A 25,691-nucleotide genomic window follows, 5' to 3' on the forward strand; every position below is an offset into this window, starting at 1 on the left:
TGTTTCTTGTCGTCCATAGAAAATGAAACTGCTTTTCATGCGTATGAGCGTAGCGAAGTAGTATGAAAAAACTAAAAACACTTCTGCCGTTGAGAGCGGGCGTCACAGGACAATGCCGCTGACGTCATTTGTGGGAGTTTGCTTTGTTATACATCCACGCTGCAACAAAGCGGCTTTATCTACTTATGACGTTTTGAGAGTGATTACGTAACAGGGCTTTTCGCAAATCTCGCAGAAAAGCTCTGGACAAGGGCATACAAAATGACTGTTTTTTTACACAATTGAAACATATTTATAATCATATGACTCGATTTCCTTATTCATCGAAAACATTTTAAGTGGAATTCAGCAAAGTTCACGACTTGACATTTTCGTTCAAGCAGGAATTCACTGCTTCCGTAAGAGCCAAGTTCTTTGCCTACGGTAAGCACAGCCATGACATTATGCCCTGCACATTCCTTTGTTTAAAAGACCGATTTAGAACTTAAAGGAACAACTTTCAAATTGAAAGCACTAACGACAGTAGCAATTTCGTATAATACAGACAAAAAATGCTGCCTGGGGATGGCGCGGTATTTCATTCTGAACAACATGAATAAAATCACGCCCCCCGTTTGGAAAATCCTGGATCCGCCCCTGGATAGTGGTTCGACGCAGATGGCACTCGCATACGACCAGACCTAGGAACCAGCTGGCTGGTAAGCACATCGTGAAGAGGATTGTTAGCACCATTCAGTAGCTTAGTTAGCTTGGCAGCCTGCAGATCCCCATATGCTGTGTCAGGTAGATCCACTGTTCTCGGTAATGTGCGCATACTCAGAACTACGTAAACAACGGATATTTACCTGAGTCTGCTGCCACCTAGCATTCAAAAGTCTCCAATGAACCTTGCATCATGACGTTACAGAGCAAAACAAGGCAGACCATTGAACAACAACCCACTGTGAATTTCTTTTTTAAAATTGCACTTAATTTAAAATAAACTTACTCTAATGTTATTATCAACCTTGCAACCCCAAGAAAATGAACAATCACAATAAGGAATTCATTTTACGCTTAAATTCCAATTTAAAATTCTGATTGATTACGTAATTTTCAACTTTTCCTGTCGTTTACACATGCCACGTAAAACCACAATGCAGACCCTGCAAACAAGAAAGAGCAACCCCGAAACTACAAGTAAAATTGCGCCAAGGAACGCGTACACATCAATGAGATTATTTTGTATCCATGTAAGATCAGCTGATCTCGGACGAAGATGCTTCCCGCCGTATTTGGTCACGTGACTTATCCAAAACGCAGCTTCATCAGACGGAATGAGGAGTTTATCACGAAGCATTCGGGAAATGTGTTGCGCCCTCTCTCGAAATCTGGAAAAGAGTTGGAAGAGTTTGTTAAGATATGCATTGAAACTGAAGCAAAGTCACTTGTCTTGATCCGCAAGACGTGCACTGTTTTTTAAAACCGATAATTTCATGGGATAAACTTGCTTTGACGTAGCTTAGCTTTTATAATCTTGTTACCATGTGACAGGCAACACAACAATAAAGAAAATACAGGTTTTGGAAAACTCCAGATGCAGTTGAAACAGTGGTTAATTTTATTTTAACAGTTGAAACAAAGCAAAACTACAATGCTACAAATTATTATGTTTTTTTTTCTTTGGGTTTGTAAGGGCTATGAAAGGCAGTGGACACTATTGGTAATTGTCAAAGACTAGCCTTCACAGTTAGTGTATCTCAACATATGCATAACATAACAAACCTGTGAAAATGTGAACTTGCGAGATAATAATGAAAGAAAAAACACCCTTAATTTGTGATGGTTGATTTCGAGACCTCAAGTTCTAAATCCGAGGTCTCGAAATCAAATTCATGGAAAATTACTCCTTTCTCGAAAACTATGGCACTTCAGAGGGAGCCGCTTCTCACAATGTTTTATACTATCAGCCTCTCCCCATTACTCGTCACCAAGAAAGGTTTTATGCTAATAATTATTTTGAGTAATTACCAATAGTGTCCACTGCCTTGAAGCATAAAATCCGTAAGAATAAGTTTTGTATAAGCCATAACAAAAAGAAAACAAAAGCTACCGCGCAAAAAAAATAATGGGGCGTGGTGTTGTTCCATTCGCACTCAGCAAGTTGCATGGACGGGTTTAACTATTGCCAGAGGATTGTACTTGGGAAACATCAAAATGAAAAATACCAGTAGAAACTTCGTTGGAATGATGGCAGCGGGTTTCGTTGGGCTGTGGCATGGAGCTATGTGACATTAATTCGTTGACGGATGATACAACGTAATTAAAAAGAATAATAAATAAATAAAAACAAATAACGGAAAACGAAAGACTCAAAAAACAAGTCTTGCCGCTGTTGCTTCTTGTGCAGGAATGGTTTGAGTCAAGGGCTGCGCCAAAGCAGGATAGTTCCGCGCCACACCATTAACGCCTCAGCGAACTGCAAGTATTCTTTATAAATTGAAGTTACTTAAAGAGGAATGGAATTCGGTAAACAACTACGTAAACAAACTACGTTAACAAATGACTGGGTACTCCATGTCAGTTGGTTACATAATTGGTCCTTTTATATTATTGGTCCTATGTGATTTAGTGTCATCTTGCATTTTAAGACTGCATGCAGCGTATATGCCCAACATGTGCATACATGTTGTGTACATCATAGAGTGCCGTTTCATTCACTGTAATTCAGGTGTGATGCGAGGTCAAAGGTCAATGTACGGATCCGGATATATCATTATGGCATAATTCACGAGCCTCGAAGTGTGACGTCAGATGTTCAGGCTACTGAGGCCACTGATTTGGCGGCCATTATACGGCTACGACGACATTCCCTACCCATAAACGCCTTGATCTGAGACTAATATAACACTTACCTCGGTTCCTTGATAACTCGAGTAATAGCTTCAACTAAAACATCTTCATTCAACGTCAGGATGTCCAGCTTGATTGCCATCCCTTTGGCTTCGGCCCGTTCCATGTTGTCAAAATGATCACCAAAGAGTGGGATACCAACCACTGGTAACCCGTACCATGCCGCTTCGTGTACACCATTCAAACCACCGTGGTTTAAAAACATCTTGGTGTTAGGGTGATCTGTACAAGAGATGAGGACAATTATTATACAATTTGGGAAGCAAATCATTATCTTGGAATGGGTTGAATTGCTGCTGTTAGCTTGGCTAGAATTTTAAATATTTTTTAGACTCGCAAGCCGGAGTGAATTTCACTGTATATGTATTTATATGTATGACAATAAACAATTGAACTGAATTGAATTGAAATTTGTTGTTAGAAATAGATGACCACAAAGGTAATAAAAGTTATACTTGGTTATCATAAAGTGCATATAATTATACGTAATATGAAGATCAATGTGCCTTTTGTTTTCCTTCGTCAGGCGTACAACCTCACGGCACCTACACCCGCACTTGGACTCAGACTTTATAGAAAGCTCGGCAACGACACACACAAAAGATACACATTTACATAGCAAACACTATACACATACCCATGACCTCCTGCTGTGGCATCCATTTTACAGTTTTGGTGTTATTTCCGATTTTCATTCGAGAAATGTTACCAGAAAACTGCCAAAGCACTCGCTGTGGTAGCCTGGCCAGTGCGTTAGCAAACATCTGAGCCTGCTCAGACTCCATCTCGTTTACGTGACCTCCAAGCGAGAAGAGGACGACTCCCTCATCGTTGGCACCATCTAGAAACTCTTGCAGATCTTCTGATATCTATGCAATAAAGGGAATAACGATGGGTTCATGCTAAAGCCAAGGTTAAGGTTAGGCTTCAAACTATAGACGATGTGACCTCTGACGCCACACGAAAACCATAACATGGTTCGCGCGCATACCGCCGGGCAAAACCTTTGTGTTTTGGCAGCCAGCTAGAAAGTGTACGCAAACTTACTATGACTACGCAACTCAGTGCCCGGCGAAACATGACGTATATAGTGTTTTGTCAACAGAGGGCGGTTTGAATGTAAAAATAGGTCACATCGTCTATAGGTCAGAGCTAAAGTTTAGTGTACATCAACAAATGGATGTGGCTACAGGACCATACGGTTTTACTAGATTTTTATTAGGCTTCACTTTAATCGGGGTTGTTCTAAAACCCCCTCGACCCCCTCGACCCCCACGACCCACGACCCACGACCCTCCGACGTCCGCCCCGTGTTCGAAGTTCGAACGGTCGCTTTACGGCCGAGTAAGAATTAAGTCCCCGATTTAGAATTCACAGTGTGTGATCCGTGACGCAACTTCCTTCCACGACTAGGCTCGACTTCAAGTCTGAGACTGCGGTTATATTTATCTGCATCAGCCACACAGAATTGGGAGTATTTACTCTCCGCTCCCGCACGAGACAAGTTCACACCGATTTGGGACCCCAAACACGTCCGTGTGGCCATTCGGTCGGTCGGGTCTACAACCTTGAGCTCCGCTTAGAGCAACTAGTAGTACCATAGTACACAGGACGGGAGCGATCGGCCGGAAATGGGTCCGTCTGCTGATCATCACGTAATGAGTTGGCCGGTATCGTACTCGGGCGGTAAATGCAGGTTCCCAATTTGGTTAATAATCTCGGATCGGCCAAGAGATACACTTGGAAATGCCGCGGTTTTTTATCTGTACATCGTAATTGCCACAGGCCCGATCTCGGCAGCCAATCACGCGAAGTTTGCTTCGTGCATACTACGTGTCTCGTACGCTGTGTTGTGATCTGCGAGGCATGGTAGTCGATGTCAGCAAACAACATTGTGTGCGTGATTGGCTGAGGTTGTGAACTGTGGCATTTTGGTGTACAGAAAAAAAGATCGCACAAAAGTCGATGGTCGAGGGGGTCGTGGTTCGTGGGGCGTGGGTCGTGGGGGTCGAGGGGGTCGAGGGGGTTTTAGAACAACCCCTTTAATCGGGAAGGATGTGCTGACTTTCTGATGACTTTGTTTAAGGGAATAACGATGGGTTAATGTTGAAACTGGGGTATGGTAAGTTTTAGGTATGATTATAAGTAAAGTTCAGGCCAGAAGTTTAGTATAGGTTCTCTCGGTCAAATTATGGGGAAAAGAGCAGCCAATTTCATTTTCACGCGTTCGAACTAAAGCTGTTTGCCTCTCCAGTTGTTACTGCGTTTAAAATTCAGAATTCGGCCATTCAATTTCGTTTTGAGTCGAGTCAAATTCCTTTAGCTCTCTGTTCAATTTCGCATATCGCAAATCTTTTTCGTGACAAACACTCCTCAAGCAGCGTCTGCAAATTTGAATGCTGCCTTGATGGATTGCTAAATTGAATGATTATTTTGTTAAGTCGAATGACGCAACATTACATTTGACTAATCATAAAACGAAATCAAATGACGCTTTTGAGTAGCATTGTGATTTCGTGCGAAATAAAATACCTTGGTGGTTAAATTGGCTGCTCATTTTCCGAAATTGACCGAGAAAACCTATAGTATGTACATCAAGAAATGAGTGTGGTTTTATAAGATTTGTTTTAGACCACTTGGGACGGTGGTGCTATATTTCTGATATCTATGTATAAGGTAATACCGATGTGTAAACTGGAGTATACTCCTGTTGAGGCATGAACAGTGAGGTACATTGGGCCGGATAAATAAAAACTAGCAATTACTTATCAACTTAAAGGTTCAGCATTAGCAAGAAGACTGAAAAGTAAAAGATCAGGCATGAACATTTTGCTCGCTGGATTACCTTTCACTTATAGACATATAAATAAAAACGACATTTTACTAACATACTGTAGCAATTACTTGTATTTTTACAAGCTACTGCATGAGGAGCTTGAGATTTTACTTGAACAATAGTGTTGCATATATGGCTCGGTATCGGGTCAGTATTAAAGGGTTATTTTTTCCCTTGGCCTAATAATCCAACTATAAATGTTACTTATAAATTTGTTGTGTACTTTAATTGCTCTAAAAGTACCAATCTCTGGAGCGCTGGCGTGGAGAGGCTGGCTGTTTCCTCATCAAAAACTTGACTAAGTGGAAACTGCCCCGCCTGCATTTCAGTTAATCGCTATTGATCAGCGAGTCCATGCCTCTATTGTTATACTCCTGAATACCCCGCTATTGTGCTTTTCTCCGACCACTTACTAATCCGTTCAAGTAAATGGTGTTTTTCCAGTAAAAGGTTATTTATAGAGATTTGAGCAAATTCTCATGCCTGATCTTAAACTTATCGACATTTTGTTAATGGTGGCCTTTACACGGTCCAGTATCTTGTGAAACTATCAGGTAATAGTAAAATGTCGGTTTTATTTACATCTCAATAAGAAGAGTCCCTCAAGCATTGATTTTACCTACTAGTTCGACCAATTACTAGCAATATTAAGGCTTACTTTTATTTACATAAGGATTTAAATAAAATACTAGTATATAGTTTTCTCTGTCAAATTCAAAAAATGAGCAGTCAATTTCATTTTCATGCGTTCGAGATAAAGTTGTTTTGCCTCTCCAGTTGTTACTGCGTTTCGAATTCAGAATTCGGCCATTCAATTTCGTTTTAAGTCGATTCAAATTCCTTTAGCACTCTGTTCAATTTAGCGTATCGTCATTCTTTTTCGTGACACACACGCCTCAAAAAGCCTTTGCGAATTTGAATGCTGCTTTGATGAATTGTTCAATTGAATGACGCCACATTACATTTGACTAATCATAAAACGAAATCGAAATATAATAGCTTGGTGGTTAAATTGGCTGCTCATTTGCCGAAATTTACCGAGAAAACCTGTAACAGCAAATGCTAGTTTTTATTTATCTGGCCCATTGTGACCGTAAGCAAGTCATTGTACCAGACATTATTCAAAGCTCACAAATGGCCAACAAAACGCTTCAGTTCACGTACAAATTTCCCGTTCATTACAGTAGTTGTTAAAACGGATAACCTACCTGATGTTCCGACGGTATACCCAACAAGGGCGAGGCAGTGAATATGGCATTCGGCGTTAGAGGGCGGGCTAGGTCGAGTTCAAAGGATACTGTGAACACCCAGAGTTGAGCTTCAGCCATCATGTCCGCCATGCTCTTCTCTGGACTGAGATCATAAGCCTCTTGGATTGTACGGAAAGGCACCAACATTTGGCGTCGGGCGAGCATGTGGAGGCCGTACAAATAGCAACTCTTCAGGCGCTGAAGGAACGTCATTCTGTCGGTCAGACCGGACTGGCGCTCCGGGATATAGGCTGGGTGGCTCGGTAAACCATACCTATAGTTATAATGTCACGAAACGAATGATTTGGATTATTACAGAAAACTTGATTTAAAGCCGTTGGACACTTTCCGAACAGCACAACAATTAAAGGTCACAGATTTACAAATAACTTACAGTGTTTAGTGAAGGAAATTGTGAAAGACTTCACTTGAAATATTATTTCATGAAATGCTTTACTTTTTGAGAAATCATTAAAAGTATTATCAATTCTCAATATCGAGAATAACGGATTTATTTTAAAAACAAGTCATGACACGGCGAAACGTGCGGAAACAAGAGTGGGTTTCCCCGTTATTTTCTCCCGACTCCGATGACCGATTGAGCCGCTGACACGAAGTGTGGGCCTTTGGACAATACTGTTTACCGATGTTGTGCAGTTGATTTAGGTGCAGCTCATATCAATAACTGTGATTTTCATGCATTGCAAAGCGATTTGCAATGCATCAGGAGTCAATATTGCGCTCACATTCGGTACCTTCTGGAGACCAATGACAAAACAAAAAGGAGAAATATGGGTTTTCTCGATCAAATTTGGCAAATCACCAGTCAATTTCATTTTCGTGCGTTCGAATTAAAGCTGTTTTGCCTCTTCAGTTGTTACTGCGTTTCAAATTCATAATTCGGCCATTCAATTTCGTTTTGAGTCGAGTCAAATTCCCTTATAGCACTCTGTTCAATTTAGCGTATCGTCACGTCATTCTTTTTCGTGACACACACGCCTCAAGAAGCGTCTGCGAATGAACTTTTAAATTGAATGACTATAAATTGTTTGTTAAGTCGAATGACGCAACATAACATTTGACTAATCATAAAACGAAATCGAATGACCCTTTTCAGTTGCATTCGATTTCGCGCGAAATAGAAAAGCTTGGAGGTTAGTGGCTGCTCATTTTCCGAAATTGGCCGAGAAAACCTAAAATAACTCCATTGGAAATAAAGACCGGGGTGCTACAAAAGAAATTCTGTGCACAACGTCTATGGGAAAACCTTTAAGTAAAGGGACATTGGAAAGAACAAGAGATGTCTCCACAGGGATGGATAATATTTGAGAATGTGTGTTTAATTGTGTTTTTAAAAACCCGGGAAATGTAAAAGTCTGATCCTTTTTTTATCAGTCGGTATTAATTGCGTATACTAGATAATCTGAATGGGATTGAACGGAACTTGAGGTCTCGAAATCAACCATCTAAACGCACACAACTCCGTGTGTCAAGGATGTTTTTTCTTTCATTGTTATCTCTCAACCTCGACGACCGATTGAGCTCAAATTTTCACAGGTTTGTTATTTTATGCATATGTTGAGATACACCAACTGTGAAGACTGGTCTTTGACAATTACCAATAGTGTTCACTGTCTTTAAAAGCAAGCTGCGACAAAATTAAGTAGGCCTACTTGAGACCGTGGAGCTGACGCTAACTGTCTAATCTTGTATGACTAGACAAAGTTTGGGATCTTGCAAGTTTAAAGGGAAAGTACTCGTTTGGTAATTACCCAAAACAAATATAAACTTAAAAACTTACTTGGTAACGAGCATTGGAGAGCTGTTGATAGTGTAAAACATTGTGAGAAACAGCTCCCTCTAAAGTAGCACAGATTTTGAGAAAGAGGTAATTTTTCTCTAAGACTTCTAGCTAGAAGTATTTCATTTTCTATCTAAAAGCACACACATTCGTCCAACACCAACTCCGATGACAAATTGAGCTCAAATTTGCACAGGTTTGTTATTTTATGCATATGTTTAAATACACCAAGTGAGAACACTGGTCTATGACAGGGACCAATAGTGTACCTTCCGTACTGAGTATACAGTGCTAACACACATCGGTGTATGAGTAAAAAAAAAAATAATATTCTTTATCCCCGATGCAAATTTAACATCTATTATAGTGTACCTTCCCTTTAAAAAAACAAACATCAAAATGTATACGTACCACATTCCCTTCGCAGGACTAGAACCGAATCCACTAATAAGAGAAAATCTGATGCCCAGTATCTTAGCAAGTAGAGGGTGACAACTGCTTAATTCCTCCCCGACCAGCATGTCAAATTTCTTTTCTCTAAGACTGTTTATGGTATCATTATCCCCTAGGAGACTTTCGCATTCAGTCGCGAAGAAGTTGGTGTACATATCACTTTCGTTGGATGTAAGTTTCTTTCGCCAAACGACCAAAACCATGCGGAAGATACTGGACGTATCGCCACGTAGACTGGCACGGGATAACTCTCGTAAGTTTTCCACTCGGTCGTTCTCAGTAAACTTGGACTTATGTACGGTGAAGTCAAACAGGGAGGCATCGCTGGCGTTCATCCATTTTGTACAGCTGTTGCTTAGCACAAATGTCACGTCATGACCACTTCGGACAAGTGCAGTTGCAATCTGCTTAGCCATTAGATGGTGGCTGCCTTCATTGGACGCGGTGTGAAATAAAAACTTCAACTTCTTTGGAGGACGTATCGTTGTCATTGAGTTTGCGTATATAACAATGAAGGCGAGGACTACAGCGTACTGGAGGTTCTTCTGGCTGTAGTGAGCCATGGCGAAAGGGGGGGGGGGAGGTGGCTGTTCAAAACAAAGACACTATAATTCGTTATAAATCAACAAAACAAGACGAGCAGTAGAGTACTGTTGGAAACGATCGAGACCACACCGGCTCTTTTCAGAGCCAACACTCCCAACAAAAGAGATTTACACACGGTTTACCCGCAATAATGTACTATTGTTTATAGGTTCTTTCTTTAGCCTAGTAATGTTTTTAACAAAGTAATTGGCAATGGGTTTCACATGACGTCATATGACATTGGCCGTCATTTTGTGATGATAACCAATTAGGAGATGTGAATGCCGTGCACGCACGGCGCAGTGACTCTCAGCCAATGATAGCATAGCCCGAACATCTGACGTCACACTTCGAAGCTTGTGAATGTTATTGACCCTTTTCGAAACCACGGCTTTGGCTTTAGATTCGGCTTTAGGCTAGCCTTGTCCCGCGGTTGTTTTGACAATTTGCGCGTGCTTTGCGTTCATACGAGAGGACGGAGCCTGAAGCCGAATCCAAAGCCGTAGCCGTGGTTTCGGAAAGGGCATATTTCCAGAGATCTACAGTTGAGCCTACGTCAATCTTCATCTATGCTAACCTTTCACAAACCACTTCACATATTGATTTAAGATACGCAGTCAATTATTTAAGATACGCAGTCAAATTCATGCAGCGTGAAAACGTTTTTATCAATACGTTAATAATCTCGGTTGGATATTCCCAATGATATTTCCAATCTTGGTAGATCACTGCCAGGTTTAGTTTTTGTGTTCTGCTGTTTTTAATGTTTGTATTTGTTTTATAAACTCTGTGATTAAAAAATCGGTGGTTCTACATCATTGTAGAGGATCCTTTGCAGTGTGTAACTACCTTTTTTTGGATGCAGTTTAAGACAGTACAGGACACCTTGGGTAATATTATCAAATACCAGTCTGAAGTAACGTAGTTTTCGAGAAGGAAGCAATTTTCCACTAACATTTTTGAATTTGATGGCGATAACTCAGAATTAGATTTTGAGGTCTCGAAATCAAGCAACTGAAAGCACACAACTTCGGATGGGTTCAATGCGTCCTTAATGGATACGGAACTTAAAGGCAGTGGACACTATTGGTAATTACTCAAAATAATGATTAGCCTTGGTAATGAGTGGGGAGAGGTTGGTAGTATAAAACATGTGAGAAACAGCTCCCTCTGAAGTGGAGTACTTTTCGAGAAAGAAGTAATTTTCCACGAATTTGATTTCGAGACCTCAGATTTAGTATTTGAGGTCTCGAAATCGCAAGCATCTGAAAGCACACAACTTCGCAGGACAAGAGTATTTGTTCTTTCATTATTATTTCGCAAATTCGATGACCGCTGAGCTCAAAATGTTCACAGGTTTGTTATTTTATGCACAATATAGGGCCTATGTTGAGATGCAGGTGAGAAGACTGGTCTTTGACAATTACCAATTGTGTCCACTGGCTTTAACTCGTCCTTTCGTCTTACAGAGTCGAACATCATCTTCGAAAACATAATCGAGTTACTTTTTAAAGGCAGTGGACACTATTGGTAATTACTCAAAATAATTATCAGCATGAAACCTCACTTGTTAACGAGTAATGGGGAGAGATTGATGGTATAAAACATTGTGAGAAACGGCTCCCTCTGAAGTGCCATAGTTTTCAAGAAAGAAGTAATTTTCCACGAATTTGATTTCGAGACCTCAAGTTTAGAACTTGAGGTCTTGAAATCGACCATCTAAACGCACACAACTTCGTGTGACAAGGATGTTTTTTCTTTCATTATTATCTCGCAACTTTGAAGACCAATTGAGCTAAAATTTTCACAGGTTTGTAATTTCATGCATATGTTGAGATACACCAAGTGAGAAGACTGGTCTTTGACACTTACCAATAGTGTCCAGTGTCTTTAAACAATGAAGACAATATTTATGTACATTTTCAAACGGGTTTCTCACTTATCTGTTCTACTAAACATGTGTGTTGTCAGCACAAACTTCAGAGAACTTAGTGGTGCAAGATGAAGCTTGACCGGATCTAGTTGTTCTAAAATTATTTGTTTAAGGGGTCAGCAGCCAGCAAGATGTTTGGGCAATATTGGACTTCTACCAGCACATTATGTTTATTCTTCATTTTTCGTAGCCTTGCTCAAGGCAGTCGAATTATTCACTCCGAAAAAAGACCGCCGCTGTATAAAAACCCACCCGTATTTAGGCTCAATCGGTCATCAGAGTCGGGAGAAAATAGCGGGAAAACCAACCCTTGTTTCTAATGAAAATATTCAGAAAAAAACTTGGAATTAACCTACTCTATTAAAGACAACCTTGAAAGAAAAAAAAATTTGAATGACCACAAACACTTCTCTCTCTTAACTGTTTTTAATATAGGTTTTCTCGGTCAATTTCAGAAAATGAGCAGCCAATTTAACCACAGCCTATCCTTTTTCGCACGAAATCGAATGCTTCTGAAAAGGGTCATTCGATTTGTTTTTAAGACTTATTCAAAATGTACTTTCAACGTCATTCGATTTAACAAAATAATCATTCAATTAAACAATTCATCAAAGTTGCATTCAAATTCGCAGATTTTATTTTTTTTGCGGCGTGCGTTTAGTCATTCAGTTTTATTTTGGGCCAGTGTGCAGTCTTAAAAACGCTTGGTTAACTTGTTGTTTCCTTACACGAATGTTAAATGCATGCGGTTCAATTGTTGGCACTCTTGAACATAATATGCCAAGATGTCTGGCACGCCAAAAGATTGATGCTTGGTGAACATTTACACCCAAAAAAATACGAGAAAAAAAATACAAACAATTCACGCACATTCAAATATAAGGTCTTGCTCAGTTAACCATTTTAAAAAGCTCTCCCGAAAAAATAAAGAAGAAAAAAACATTATGTGGCCCCAGGTAAAGTCTACTGAAAACACAAAATAATGAAAATAAGATAAGCTTGATTTAAAAGTGAAGGTGCGAAACAATTGCCTATTACAGTTTCTCTGTTTATTCGTATGTCTTTAGTCGCTTAATTAGAACGCTACCTGGATCACCGAGGGAGTAATAGTTTTAACCATTGCACGAGTAAACGCAGTCAATATTTGTTTTATAACACCCCAAACACCCCGAATACAGATTGCAAACACTTTTCCTGTGCTGCATGTAGTGTCGTGCAATCCGAAATGGTTACAGACTATTAATTTATTATCCTCGTACACGCAACGGACGTCTGGGTACTGCACGCCGTGTGCTAGTCTTCGGACTATAAAACACCAAGCTGAAGCGAATTCCCAGCCGCGAATACCAGCCGCGAATTCTCAATTTACGGCCGAAAAGTCCAGCCGCTAATTCGAGTCGCCGCGCCAGCCGCGCTTTTCCCGTTTCACGAAGCGACAACATTTCCTAAGTTGTTCACCCACACTTTAGCCACTGTTTCTTTAGTTTGGTAAATTCATGGCAATTTTGAATATTGGTTTTGTGAAAATTTCGTTCATTAGTTCTTAAGTTCTATTTATTTAAGTATAAAACGAAAAGAAAAACAACATAAATTTTATTGTCTCGTTTTCTTTTATTAACATACTGCTCCGGCAAGGTCATTAATTTGATTGCTGCCAGCTTAAAAAAAAAACGCAATACAAGTTTTAAAAACTTTGTATTGGGTTTTTTTTTTTGCATAATAAAAATAAGTGTGTTTTTGTATATCATTAAAACCTTGGGTTGTGCTGCATTTGGACTGTACTACCGGGACCAGCAACCACATGAACAATATAAATTGGATGCTACTCTCTTAAAGGCACGGGACTAGTGTGTTGGTTAGACCAGTATTCTACATTTAAGTAAAAAGGCTTCAGACCTATTTTAATACTTGAGTTAAAAATTACCGCTTTCTCAAAAACTATGTTACTTCAGAGGGAGTTGTTTTCATAATGTGTTTTGTAACACCCCTTGCAAGTATTCTGCCTGCTCATTGGTTTAGAGCGCGTCACAAATTGTTACTTTTTAGTGTTTAATTATTAATACCATTTCATAACACATCGAAATATTTCGTTGAAGCTAATTAGACCATGTAATTAGTTCTTAAATAAAACACTTTGTATGTTGTGGGTTTTGTCTCATTTGAAGGGAATTTTTAATCAAAGAAATAACGTAAGTGGTCATTTTAAAACAAAATGAAGCTCACATAATTAGCAAATAGTTACTTTTTAGTGTTTAATCATTAAGACCATTTCATAACACATTGAAATATTCCGTTGCAGCTAATTACACCATCTAATTAGTTCTTAAATAAACCACTTTATATGCTATGGGTTTTGTTTCTTTTGGAGGGAATTTTTTTTCCAGCCCAAAATGGCTAAGCAGTCACTTTAAAAGAAAATGTACCTCATATAATTAACAAATAGTAAAATTTTAGTGTTTAATCATTCAGACCATTATATTACACATTGAAAAATTCCGTTGCGGGTAATTAGACAAACTAATTAGTTTCTTAATAAACCACTTTATATGCTGTGGGTTTTGTCTCTTTTGTAAGGAATTTTTCCTGCCCAAATTAGCATAAGTAGTCACTTTAAAACAAAATGTACCTCTCATAATTAACAAATAACTAACTTTTGCAGTTTACTCATTAAGACCATTTCATAACACATTGAAATATTCCGTTGCAGCTAATTACACCAGCTAATTAGTTCTTAAATAAACCACTTTAAACGGTATGGGTTTTGTCTCTTTTAAAGGAAGTGCATTTTTCTAATCAAAGAAAAAACGTGTAGTCGCTTTAAAACTATATGTAGCACACATAATTAACAAGTATTGAATTGTTAGTGTTTAATTACTAAGAAAACTTAATAAAACGTCTTAATATTTCGTTGCAGCAAATTTGACCCACTAATTAGTGTACAACTACACCCTTTTGTGATTTTGTTTGTTTGTTTGTAGCTGATTAGGCCCGCCGTGAACTTCTTTATTTTATGTGAATGTGTTTTATATTTCTTTAATGAAATCTAACGAAATAAATGTAGTCGCTTTAAAGTAATACGACTTCACGTAATTAGCAAGTATTTAATGTTGGTCTTTAATCATTAAGACCATTCAACAACGCATTTATTTATTTATTCCGTTGCAGCTAACTACACCAAATAATTAGTTCCTAATGACACCACTTTATATAATGGTCTGGGTTTAAAGTCGTTTAAAGAGAATTTCACAAAAATAAATAAAAAATAACAAATATTTGTTTATGTTTGCGCATTAAGACTACTCCATAACACTTGATGTTTTAAATTACAATTGTTTTTCCAAATCTGAAAGGTAATAGGGTATTCACTGCCCTTTAAATATCAATACATAAAATGTTTACACTCCATTCGTTGTTAAAATGTAAAGACAAAATTTCGACAACTCGCAGCATCAAGAAATGCACCTACCCACCTTGCACTTGACCGTTTACATCATCATAATAATTGTATAATGATCGATGCGTTTAAATACTGAAACTAACGGGATCAATATTAAATTTGTTTGAGTGTACATTGTATGTTTAAAAGGTCCCCAAAGGAAGGGGTAATTTATCAACATTATCTCTTTAACAGGAAGGTCTTTGTTCTTACTCAAATTCGGGAGGTACCGCAGCCGGTACCGCAGCCGTGCGAGTTTCGTGTGTTTGTAACTTTCAAATTAGTATATCTTAAACTTTTAACATTACAGTCACCGTCCAATTTTAATCAAAAATGTATTCAGTCACAATTCTTCTGGGATAATAACGTAATTGTTATCGTCATTCAAAACTGCGATGTGTGTTTAAGGTCATAACCAAAAAACATGAATATACTGTAATCAAGCTGCAATCATAAAAATTACACTTTTATTCATTTGTTAAAAACCTTTATGGTGTTAGAGTGTTATTCCTTTAATCCCTTTGGTCATCTCCAGAGACAGCATGGTGCCATTGACCACTTAAGATCACTCATCACTTGTCTCATGGAATGCAGTTTGAGCGGACCACACCACATTACGCAATTGAATTACACTAAAGTGAAACAACCCAATCAGGGTGTGTTTACGTTGAATTACTTGGGCACCTTAACTTAGTTTGACGACCATCTGCCAGGAGCAGCCAGGCTGCCAGGAGCAGCCAGGCTACCAGTTCAAATTATTAAGTAACAGTAGTTATAGTTAAGGAAATATTCAGTGGTGTTTTGAAGTGGTCTTAATGATTAAAATAATAGTAAAAATTAACCATTTGTAAACCATTTATGTAAAGTGCAGTTTGTTTTAAAGCGCTATTTACGTTATTTCTATGATTAGAAATTCCCTTCAAATACGACAAAACCCACAACATATAGAGTGGTTTAATTAGGCACCGATTCGTTGGTCTAATTAGCTGCAACGGAATTTTTCGATGTGTTATGAAATGGTGTTAATAATTAAACACCGAAAAGTAATTATTTGTTAATTATGTGAGGTACATTTTGTTTTAAAGTGACCACTTACGTTATTTATTTGATAAAAATTCCCTTCAATTGAGACAAAACCCACAACATCAAGTGGTTTGTTTAAGAACTAATAATATACACATAATGAATGTTTATGAGTGCAATGGTGCGAATATGTTCAAGAGTTGAAAGATGGAATGTTCTATTCAACGAGGCGGAGCCGAGTTGAATGGAACATTCTAGCTTTCAATGAATGAACATATTATTCGCACCATTGCACGAATGAAAAACATTCATTATTTGTATATTATTAGTTCTTAAACAAACCACTTTATATGTTGTGGGTTTTGTCTCAATTGAAGGGAATTTTTCAAAACAACTGCAGAGAGTCGACTACGTTACTATTAAAGATTGAGGGATCGAATATAAAGCATTAAACAATCAATTATCTTACCCTAATTTGGCCTCCATTTTGTTATAATGAACGAAATTTTCACAAAACCAATATTCAAAATTGCCATGAATTTACCAAACTAAAGAAACAGTGGCTAAAGTGTGGGTGAACAACTTAGGAAATGTTGTCGCTTCGTGAAACGGGAAAAGCGCGGCTGGCGCAGCGACTCGAATTAGCGGCTGGACTTTTCGGCCGTAAATTGAGAATTCGCGGCTGGCATTCGCGGCTGGGAATTCGCGGCTGAGAATTCGCGGCTAGCTTCAGCTTGGTCTATAAAACGGCGCATGGCAAACCGACGCACAATCACACGGCCGTCGTCTAGCAAAACTAAGACATGTCATGTGACGCGCTCTAAACCAATGAGCAGGCAGAATACTTGCAAGGGGTGTTATAAAACACATTGTGAAAAACGACTCCCTCTGAAGTAACATAGTTTTTGAGAAAGCGGTAATTTTTAACTCAAGTATTAAAATAGGTCTGAAGCCTTTTTACTTAAATGTAGAATACTGGTCTAACCAACACACTAGTCCCGTGCCTTTAAGAGAGTAGCATCCAATTTATATTGTTCATGTGGTTGCTGGTCCCGGTAGTACAGTCCAAATGCAGCACAACCAAAGGTTTTAATGATATACAAAAACACACTTATTTTTATTATGCAAAAAAAAAACGCAATACAAGGTTTTTAAAACTTGTATTGTTTTTTTTTTTTAAAGCTGGCAGCAATCAAATTAATGACCGAGCCGGAGCAGTATGTTAATAAAAGAAAACGAGACAATAAAATTTATGTTGTTTTTCTTTTCGTTTTATACTTAAATAATAGATAAATAAATAACAATATAGACTTGACACTATTGGTAATTGCCATAGACCAGTCTTCTCCCTTCGTGTATCTCAACGTATGCATAAAATAACAAACCTGTGACAATTTGGGCTCAATTGGTCGTGCGTTACGAAACATGAAACAAAGTAAGAAAAACAGAATAAGGCGTGACAGGGGCGCGCAGCTGTTACAGTGTCTCCTTCAGCAGTGCATCTCACATCTTGATAAAAATGGTATTAAAGACACTGGGCACTATTGGTTATTACGCATTCCGTGTAATGCTTCTGAATTTTGTAGATAGCCCTACGCCTAGATTTGTAAAAAAAAAAAAAAAAAATGAACAATCAGAATTAGGAATTCATTTTGCGCTTAAATTCAAAATTTTATTTCTGATTGATTACGTCATTTTCACCTTATCCTGGCGTTTACACATGTCACGTAAAACCACAAAGCAGACCCTGCAAACAAGAAAGAGCAACCCCGAAACTACAAGTAAAATGGCGCCAAGGAACGCATACACATCAATGAGATTATTCTGTATCCATGTAAGATCAGCTGATCTCGAACGAAGATGCCCGCCGCCATATTTGGTCACGTGACTTATCCAAAACGCAGCTTTATCAGACGGAATGAGGAGTTGATCACGGAGCATTCGTGAAATGTGTTGCGCCCTCTCACGAAATCTGGAAAAGAGATGGAAGATGGCTGCATGATGTGCATTGAAACTAAAGCAAAGTCCTTTGTCTTGATCCGCAAGACAGACATCGTTTTTTAATCCCAATGGTTTCATTGGATATACTTGCTATGACGTAGCTATATGGGGGGCCGTTTATGACTAAATGAGCAAACCCATATAAGAGCAAAACCATATATATAAGAGCAAAACCATATATATAGGAGCAAAACCATATATTATATAAGAGCAAACCCACACATATAAGAGCAAAACCATTTATATAGGAGCAAAACCATATACATAGGAGCAAAACCATATATATAGGAGCAAAACCATATATATAGGAGCAAACCCATATATAAGAGCAAACCCATATATAGGAGCAAACCCATATATAAAGGAGCAAACCCGTATAATAGGAGCAAAACCATATATAAGAGCAAACCAATATATATAAAAGACCACCGAAAATATATATAAAGATCAACGGCAAATATATAATAGATGCAAAAATAAATATAAAGGATCGAAACCTAAAATATAAAAGACAAACACACAAATATATTTAACAGCGCCCTCTATATTGGACGTAGTTTTATATATTATAAGACATGTGCACCCATTTATATAAGACATAAAAGTCTCATACAAAGGACGCTAACAGCCGTCAAAGGTTAAAATCGGATACGAAAATCACCGAGCCGTAAATTCAGCCTTGGTCTGGCACTTGGTAATCATTGCGCACTGCGTTTCGCTGGGAAAGGGAGAGGGGGACCGATACGTCGCGACGGCGTGACTTTAATTGTAATTAATCTGTTTAAAATAATTGAATGAGATTTTTGATTTATTTTGCACGGCATACTAAAATACTAGCTTCTGAATATTCAATAAAATACCTTTTGATCCTGGCCATCACATTAGGGTTGTTTTGTCATTTCCCGTGCCCCTTACTGTTTTTCTTGCTTTGTATTTACTTTTGTACATGTACTTAAATTTATTATCTATTATTAGACATACTGTCTGCTTGTATTTGTAATTGTTTAATGGCCAAACAAAGAATAAGAATAAGAATAAGAACCAATGAAAGTAATGAAAACATATGACGTCGCTCCAATGTCGTGCATATTAGCAAAGTAAATGGCGGACTATCTCTCACAGCGTAAAACATGGTAAAACCAAAACTTTTAAGATTTCGAACACACGGTGTAAAAAGGTTGGATAGTTGATTTATAGTTTTTGATTGTGAACGATTTTCCTGTTATCCTAATTTGTTTTTACACTATAGTATTGAAGAGAGAAATCGCTGCCGGTGTACGTGCAGCATGCACACTGATCAGATCGGATCGGCTGCCCATTTCCAGCTAGCCCGAGCAAAGATCGTTGTAGCGGCGCTATAACCATGGAGGAATAAATTAATTTATTCCTCCATGGTATAACGATCGATCTTTGAGCCCGAGTGCTAGCGTCGGTCAGTCACGCCGTTGCGACGCGTCGGTCACCCTCTCCCTTTCCCAGCGAAACGTGCGCAATGATTACCAAGTGCCAGACAAAGGCTGAATTTACGGCTCGATGGTTTTCGTTTTTACGATTTTACCTTTGACGGCTGTTGACGTCCTTTGTATGAGACTTTTATGTCTTAAATATATGGGTGCACGTGTCTTATATATATAGGAAACTACATCCAATATAGAGGGCGCTGTTAAATATATTTGTGTTTGTCATTTATATTTGAGGTTTTTGACCCTTGCAATTCTAGAGCAGTGTCTAGAATTGCAAGGGTCGTGGGTTCGAATCCCACCCGAGTAACATGCCTGTGATATTTTTTCACAGGACTCGGGAAAGTACTGAGTATACAGTGCTAACACACATCGGTGTATGGGTAAAAACCAAAATTAATATTCTTTATCCCCGATGCAAATTTAACATCTACTTTATAAAATGTTTTTTTTTTTTCATCATGAGTTAAATATATCCCACACTTTCACTTACCTTTTGAAGGCTTTACATTCACCTTTATCCTTTCGTCAAGAAATAAATAGAGCGAAGGTGGGTCCAGTCAGTATATTATAAACATTAAAGACACTGGACAATATTGGTAATTGTCGAAGACCAGTCTTCTCACTTGGTGTATCTCAACATATGCATAAAATGACAAACCTGTGAAAATTTGATCTCAATCGGTCGTCGAAGTTGCGAGATAATAATGGAAGAAAAAACTACCTTGTCCCACAAGTTGTGTGCTTTCAGATGCTTGATTTCGAGACCTAAAAATAAAATTATGATGTCTCGAAATCAAATTCAAATAATTTTAGCGAGAAATAACTTCTTTCTCGCAAAGGACGTTTTATAACTTCAGAGGGAGCCGTTTCTCACAATGGTTTACACTATCAACATCTCTCCATTGATCACTAACAAGTAAGCTTGTATGCTAAAAATACTCCTTTTTAGCAATTATACCAACAGTATCCAGTGCCTTTAACCTGCAATAGTTCTACATCATTGTAAAAGCTCGAAGACATATGCCATTCATTTCTTTGCAGAATGTAACTATACCTTTCATATGCAGAAAGGTCCGATCAAATAATGTGTTCATAGTCGCACCATTGGCCATAGACCTTTTCGCAAATACCGGGGCGCGCGCGTTAAGCTTGGAATTAGGTGCATTGTGGTCTAGCTGGTATCCAAGTTTGATTCATATCTATCCCACAATGCACCTCATTCAACAGTCTGCGCTTGCGCATTGGTATTTGCGATAAGGTCTATGATAAAAAATAGTCACACCGTGGGTCTCCAGAGTCACACAACTTACTCGTTTAAAGGCATTGGATACTATTGGTAGTTGCTCAATAAGCATAGTACTTACTTGTTAGCGACCAATGGAGAGCTGTTGCTAGTATAAAACATTGTGAGAAACGGCTCACTCTGAAGTAATAGTTTTCGAGAAAGAAGTTATTTTCCACTAAACTAGTTGAATTTGAATTCGATACACCTCAGAATTAGATTTTGAGGTCTCAAAATCAAGCATCTGAAAGCACACAACTTCGGATGGGTTCACTGCGTCCTTACGTCAATGGATACGGAACTTTTAAGTTCAAACTCGTCCTTTCGTCCTATAAGATAGAGTTTAGGAAGAGTTTGGCGAAATCGACGGCTGTGCATTTAAGAATACGACACCAATTCTCATGGGTTGAGGGTTCGGCACTTAGTCGGTTGACCATCAAGCAAAGAGGTGAACATCATCTTCGAAAATATAAACGAGTTACTTTCTAAAACAAGGAATATATTTATGTGAATTTCAAATGGGTTTAAACTCACTCACCTGCTTTTACTGAACATGTGTTGTCAGCACAAACCTCAGAGAACTAAGTGGTGCAAGATGAAGCTTGACCGGAACTTGTAATCCTATAATCGTTGGTTTAAGGGGTCAGCAGCCAGCCAGATGTATGGGTATTACTGGACTTCTACCAGCACATTATTTATATTCTTCATTTTTCGTAACTGATTTTTTCCCGTGCGTGTTTAAGCACAAAATCTGGAGTAGCATTATTTGTACACTGTATTTTGTAGAACTTCAAATCAAATATAATAATAATAATAATAATAATAATAATACAAATTAATAATAATTTATTGAACTTATATTGCGCTCTCTTCAGGACCAGCCCGTTTGAGTCGAGAGCGCATGACAAAACAAGATTCCAGTAGGAAAACTATTAAGATCACTGAGCTAAAGTATAATACTCATATATAAAGTGGTTTGAATCGAGGATGAAGGACAAGAAAAGAAAAGAAAAAACGGACACTTAAAGCTCGGTTGGGATTCGTATAAAACAAGACTTTTGAAAAAGATAACATTTAAAAACTAAAAATAAATGTAAAAACAAAAATTAAAAATGAGAAATCAAATCCGTGGAAAATTACTTCTTTCTCGAAAAAATATCGTCACTTCAGAGGGAGCCGTTGCTCACAATGGTTTATACTATCAACCTCTCCCCATTACACGTCACCAAGTCGGGTTTTATGCTAAACAAAATTTGAGCTATCACCAACTGTCCACTGTAAGGCTGGCTCGAGCAACGTTAAGCTGCGAATTGCATTTGTTTTAATATTTGCCGCCAATCAACTTGTGTTGCCGTCAAGTGTCGCTGATGAATCAGCTAGAGACCGCAGACGGCCGAAATAATCAGTTCCGTCCGTCGGCCATTTTATACCATGATGGAAATTTTGTGACGGCAAAAAAGGTTCGTTGTGATTCCGTTCAGATTTCGTTGGAGAACGCAACCCTTCCTTGACGCAGACGGCCGCAATGATCAGTCGCTTAAAGGCCGGTTTATAGTCGGTCGCGCGATGGTCGCGCGACGGAAATCTTGCGCGCAATCCTAAGACTGAGGCTTAAAAACCGTGTCTTTTTATGATCGCGCGTCTAGATTTCCGACGCCCGACCATCGCGCGACCGACTATAACTCGGCCTTAAAGCGGCGGTCCCAACCCGCCGTACGTGCAAGTGCGTGCTGTCTACTTGCAAGATTTGGGGATCCGTACATGAGTACCGCCTCAGTACGGATTTGGGAGCACGCAGACACGACGTAGCACTTTTAGTGCATGAGGAACTTTCTCTGCGTCACCCGTACGGATTCACCCCCAGTACGGGTGAAGTACGGGTGACGCGCGTGCCCTCTACAGCCAGCGAGCGCACCACGCACTGACTCCGTGAGTCCTTTTAATTTTTTCCAACGGTCACTAGCTCCACGGACGGCGCACTTAGCACGTGCGTGCTGCGCATGTGATAAGTGCGTGGTCCGTGCTTACTCGGCACTTCCCCAGTTCAGCTGTCCAATGAGCACGCAGAACTCACGTGGACCGTACCGAGTAAGCACGTGCTCCGCACTTACAACACACGTTGTGCGCACTGATTTCTGCAGTATAAAAAAACGACGGAAGAGTGCCATCATTTCGTCTCCAAGATGCCGAAGAAGACACAAAAGAAGGGGTCCCAAAAGGCAACATTTTATTATTTGTTTGACACAATAAACTTCTACATGTTTATTGACACATGAAAACATATCATGAGTTCAGGGAAAGTCTCCCCATCCCCAGAGTTCATAAAACTAAATCCTGAGTATCATGAGTTCATGTGCTCAAACCACCCGATATTGCCATTGTAGGCGACCAAGCGGAGAACTGTAATGGTCTGCCAATAGTGTCTAAATACACAATTTGTACATTTTACATGTAATATATTATGGTAAAAGTATCTTATCATTCATTGAAGAAAGGAAACTTATTGATGTGTAAAACTTTCACTTTCAGCTTTCGTAATAATACCCCCCCCCCCGACGTCGGGCGAAAAACTCACGTTTATCGCACTTGCACGCACTTACAACATGCGAGTGAGAAAGGACACCGTACGTGACAAGCACGTGTAAGTACGGCCTCCGTACGATAACGTGGCGATCGCAATATGGTCGTACGTTGTAAGCACGTTGTAAGCATGTACAACTCACTTACCACGTGCGCAACGTACGTTGCACGCAACCACTCACGGCCAGGCGTGGCGTGCGGGCCACGTACTTTCACCTTGCGCAAACCGTGCGAGTGACGTGCGTTGACGTACTCCCTCCCTGCTCTTGCCACTCCCTCCCCACGTTTTCAGAAAAACGTGGCGGCCGTGGGCTCCCAAAAAAAACGTCCGGACAAAAAACACGCACGGTGGGTTGTGACCGAGGCTTTAGGTTTCCATGCCATACGATCCGTTTTGAGGTCGTCACAACTTCGTGGAGTGGATTACCAGAACATTGTATGCATATCCCCCGTGTGTTCCTTTTTGTTTTGTGTCAGCGGTCTTCGGTTCAAAATCCAAATGAGGACCATTTGATTTTTCTCTCACCCCATGTTTGGTAGTTTCACTTCAATGTTTATTATGCATCAAACCAAATCAAGTGTGTTTGTTACTTTGCCCAGTTGCGCATCCACGCAGCACAGAGAAAAAAGGAAAGTAGTTTTTAGGGAAAACCTGAGGGAGTATCACCGCTATGTCTCATCTGCCCGGAATGCCAGGTTCTTGCGCTCAAATCCAAATGAGGATCATATAAAATATTGTGTTCAAGAACTGAGACACACAGCAAATTTTTGAACCAAACTAGTGGCGCTACAAAATGGAGGGTCAATGGTCAAAAATTGAGACAAAATGGAGGGTCAATGGTCAAAAATTGAGAATGTTCTATTATAAACAACCTTGAACACAACGAGTTGGAATGACCACTAACATTTCTCTCTCTTAACTGTTTTTAATAGAATTGCACAATTCTAACTTATAGAAAAGAAGTACATTATATAGGCAATGTATATTGTAATTTAAGCACAATGCAGCCTTACTGTAATAATTTAGTATCGATAATTACCAAAATATTCATGTATAGACATGTACAACCAGGTTTAATAAATACAACTTGCAAGCGAAATATAAATACACAATATTTTTGAAAATATCATTATTGTAGTGTGAACGACATTATAGAGACAACCAAAGAGGGTTTCATATAAATTTAGAATCAAAATCGCTCATAATTTATTTGCATTTTTCTTCTAATACAAAAATACAGTATACATTTAGTAAGAAGCTACAAATCTCATTGCAGACTTAAAGGGAAGGTACGTACACTATTGGTAATATGCATAAAATAACAAACCTGTGAAAATTTGAGCTCAATTGGTCATCGGAGTTGGGAGAAAATGATGAAAGAAAAAACACCCTTGTTGGACGAATCTGTATTATTTTTTCTCAAAAACTACGTTACTTCAGGGGAGTCGTTTCCCAAAATGTTTTATACTACCAACAGCTCTCCAATGCTAGTTACAAAGTCAGCTTTTAAGTTAATATTTGTTTTGAGTAATTACCAAACGTGTACCTTCCCTTTCATTAGTACACGCACAGCAACAATAACATTTAAAGAAATACATTATTGAATAAATAATGATTTGAGAAAAATTGAAGAGAATGGTTTTTGGACATTCATCAGTCTATGGCGTAAACAGTGGGTAAAGGAGCAGGGGAGGGGCTCTGAGCACACTCTCATAACTATTGCCCACCCCCTTTGTTGCCCCCAAAATGCAGCCCCCCAACAACAAAATTAAAAATAAATAAATAAACAAATCGTTGTCTCTGCCACTGCTTGCCCAACCTTTCAACTAATATGTTATATAATATATTGAAAATATCTTATGCAAAACAATAGTTAATCTTAATCTGTACCGGCATTCTCCATAGAAAAAAACAGTACATTTGTTTTTCTCCTGGTAGGATTGTAGGAACAGTTACATTCTTTGTCAATGATGATATAATTCACAATCACGTGTCACTGAAAATCTGATCAAGTCTTATTTGTCAGCTTATACAGAGAGGGGCGGGCGGGGCCATAGCCCGCCTGGGTTGAGGGGCCCAGAAGACAGCCTGGACTTGGTGCGCAGAGGCAGTTCTACCAGAGCACAGCAACAGCCATGCAAAATGTGATTTGTCT

General features: G+C 38.9%; 1 protein-coding gene across 1 annotated transcript; it reads right to left on the reverse strand.

Annotated features, from left to right (window-relative positions):
* Positions 1–329: 329 nt before the first annotated feature.
* LOC117301724 (2-hydroxyacylsphingosine 1-beta-galactosyltransferase-like) lies at positions 330–9,497 on the reverse strand. Its single transcript, XM_033785752.1, has 5 exons — positions 9,191–9,497; positions 6,937–7,252; positions 3,530–3,761; positions 2,895–3,114; positions 330–1,370 (listed from the first exon to the last, which is right to left on the reverse strand). Exons 1-5 carry the CDS (start codon positions 9,433–9,435, stop codon positions 1,085–1,087), a joined length of 1,299 nt encoding a protein of 432 aa, XP_033641643.1. The 5' UTR covers positions 9,436–9,497; the 3' UTR covers positions 330–1,084.
* Between the last annotated feature and the right edge of the window lie 16,194 nt (positions 9,498–25,691).

The sequence above is a fragment of the Asterias rubens genome, chromosome 17, assembly GCF_902459465.1.
Source record: "Asterias rubens chromosome 17, eAstRub1.3, whole genome shotgun sequence".
Taxonomy (NCBI): domain Eukaryota; kingdom Metazoa; phylum Echinodermata; class Asteroidea; order Forcipulatida; family Asteriidae; genus Asterias; species Asterias rubens.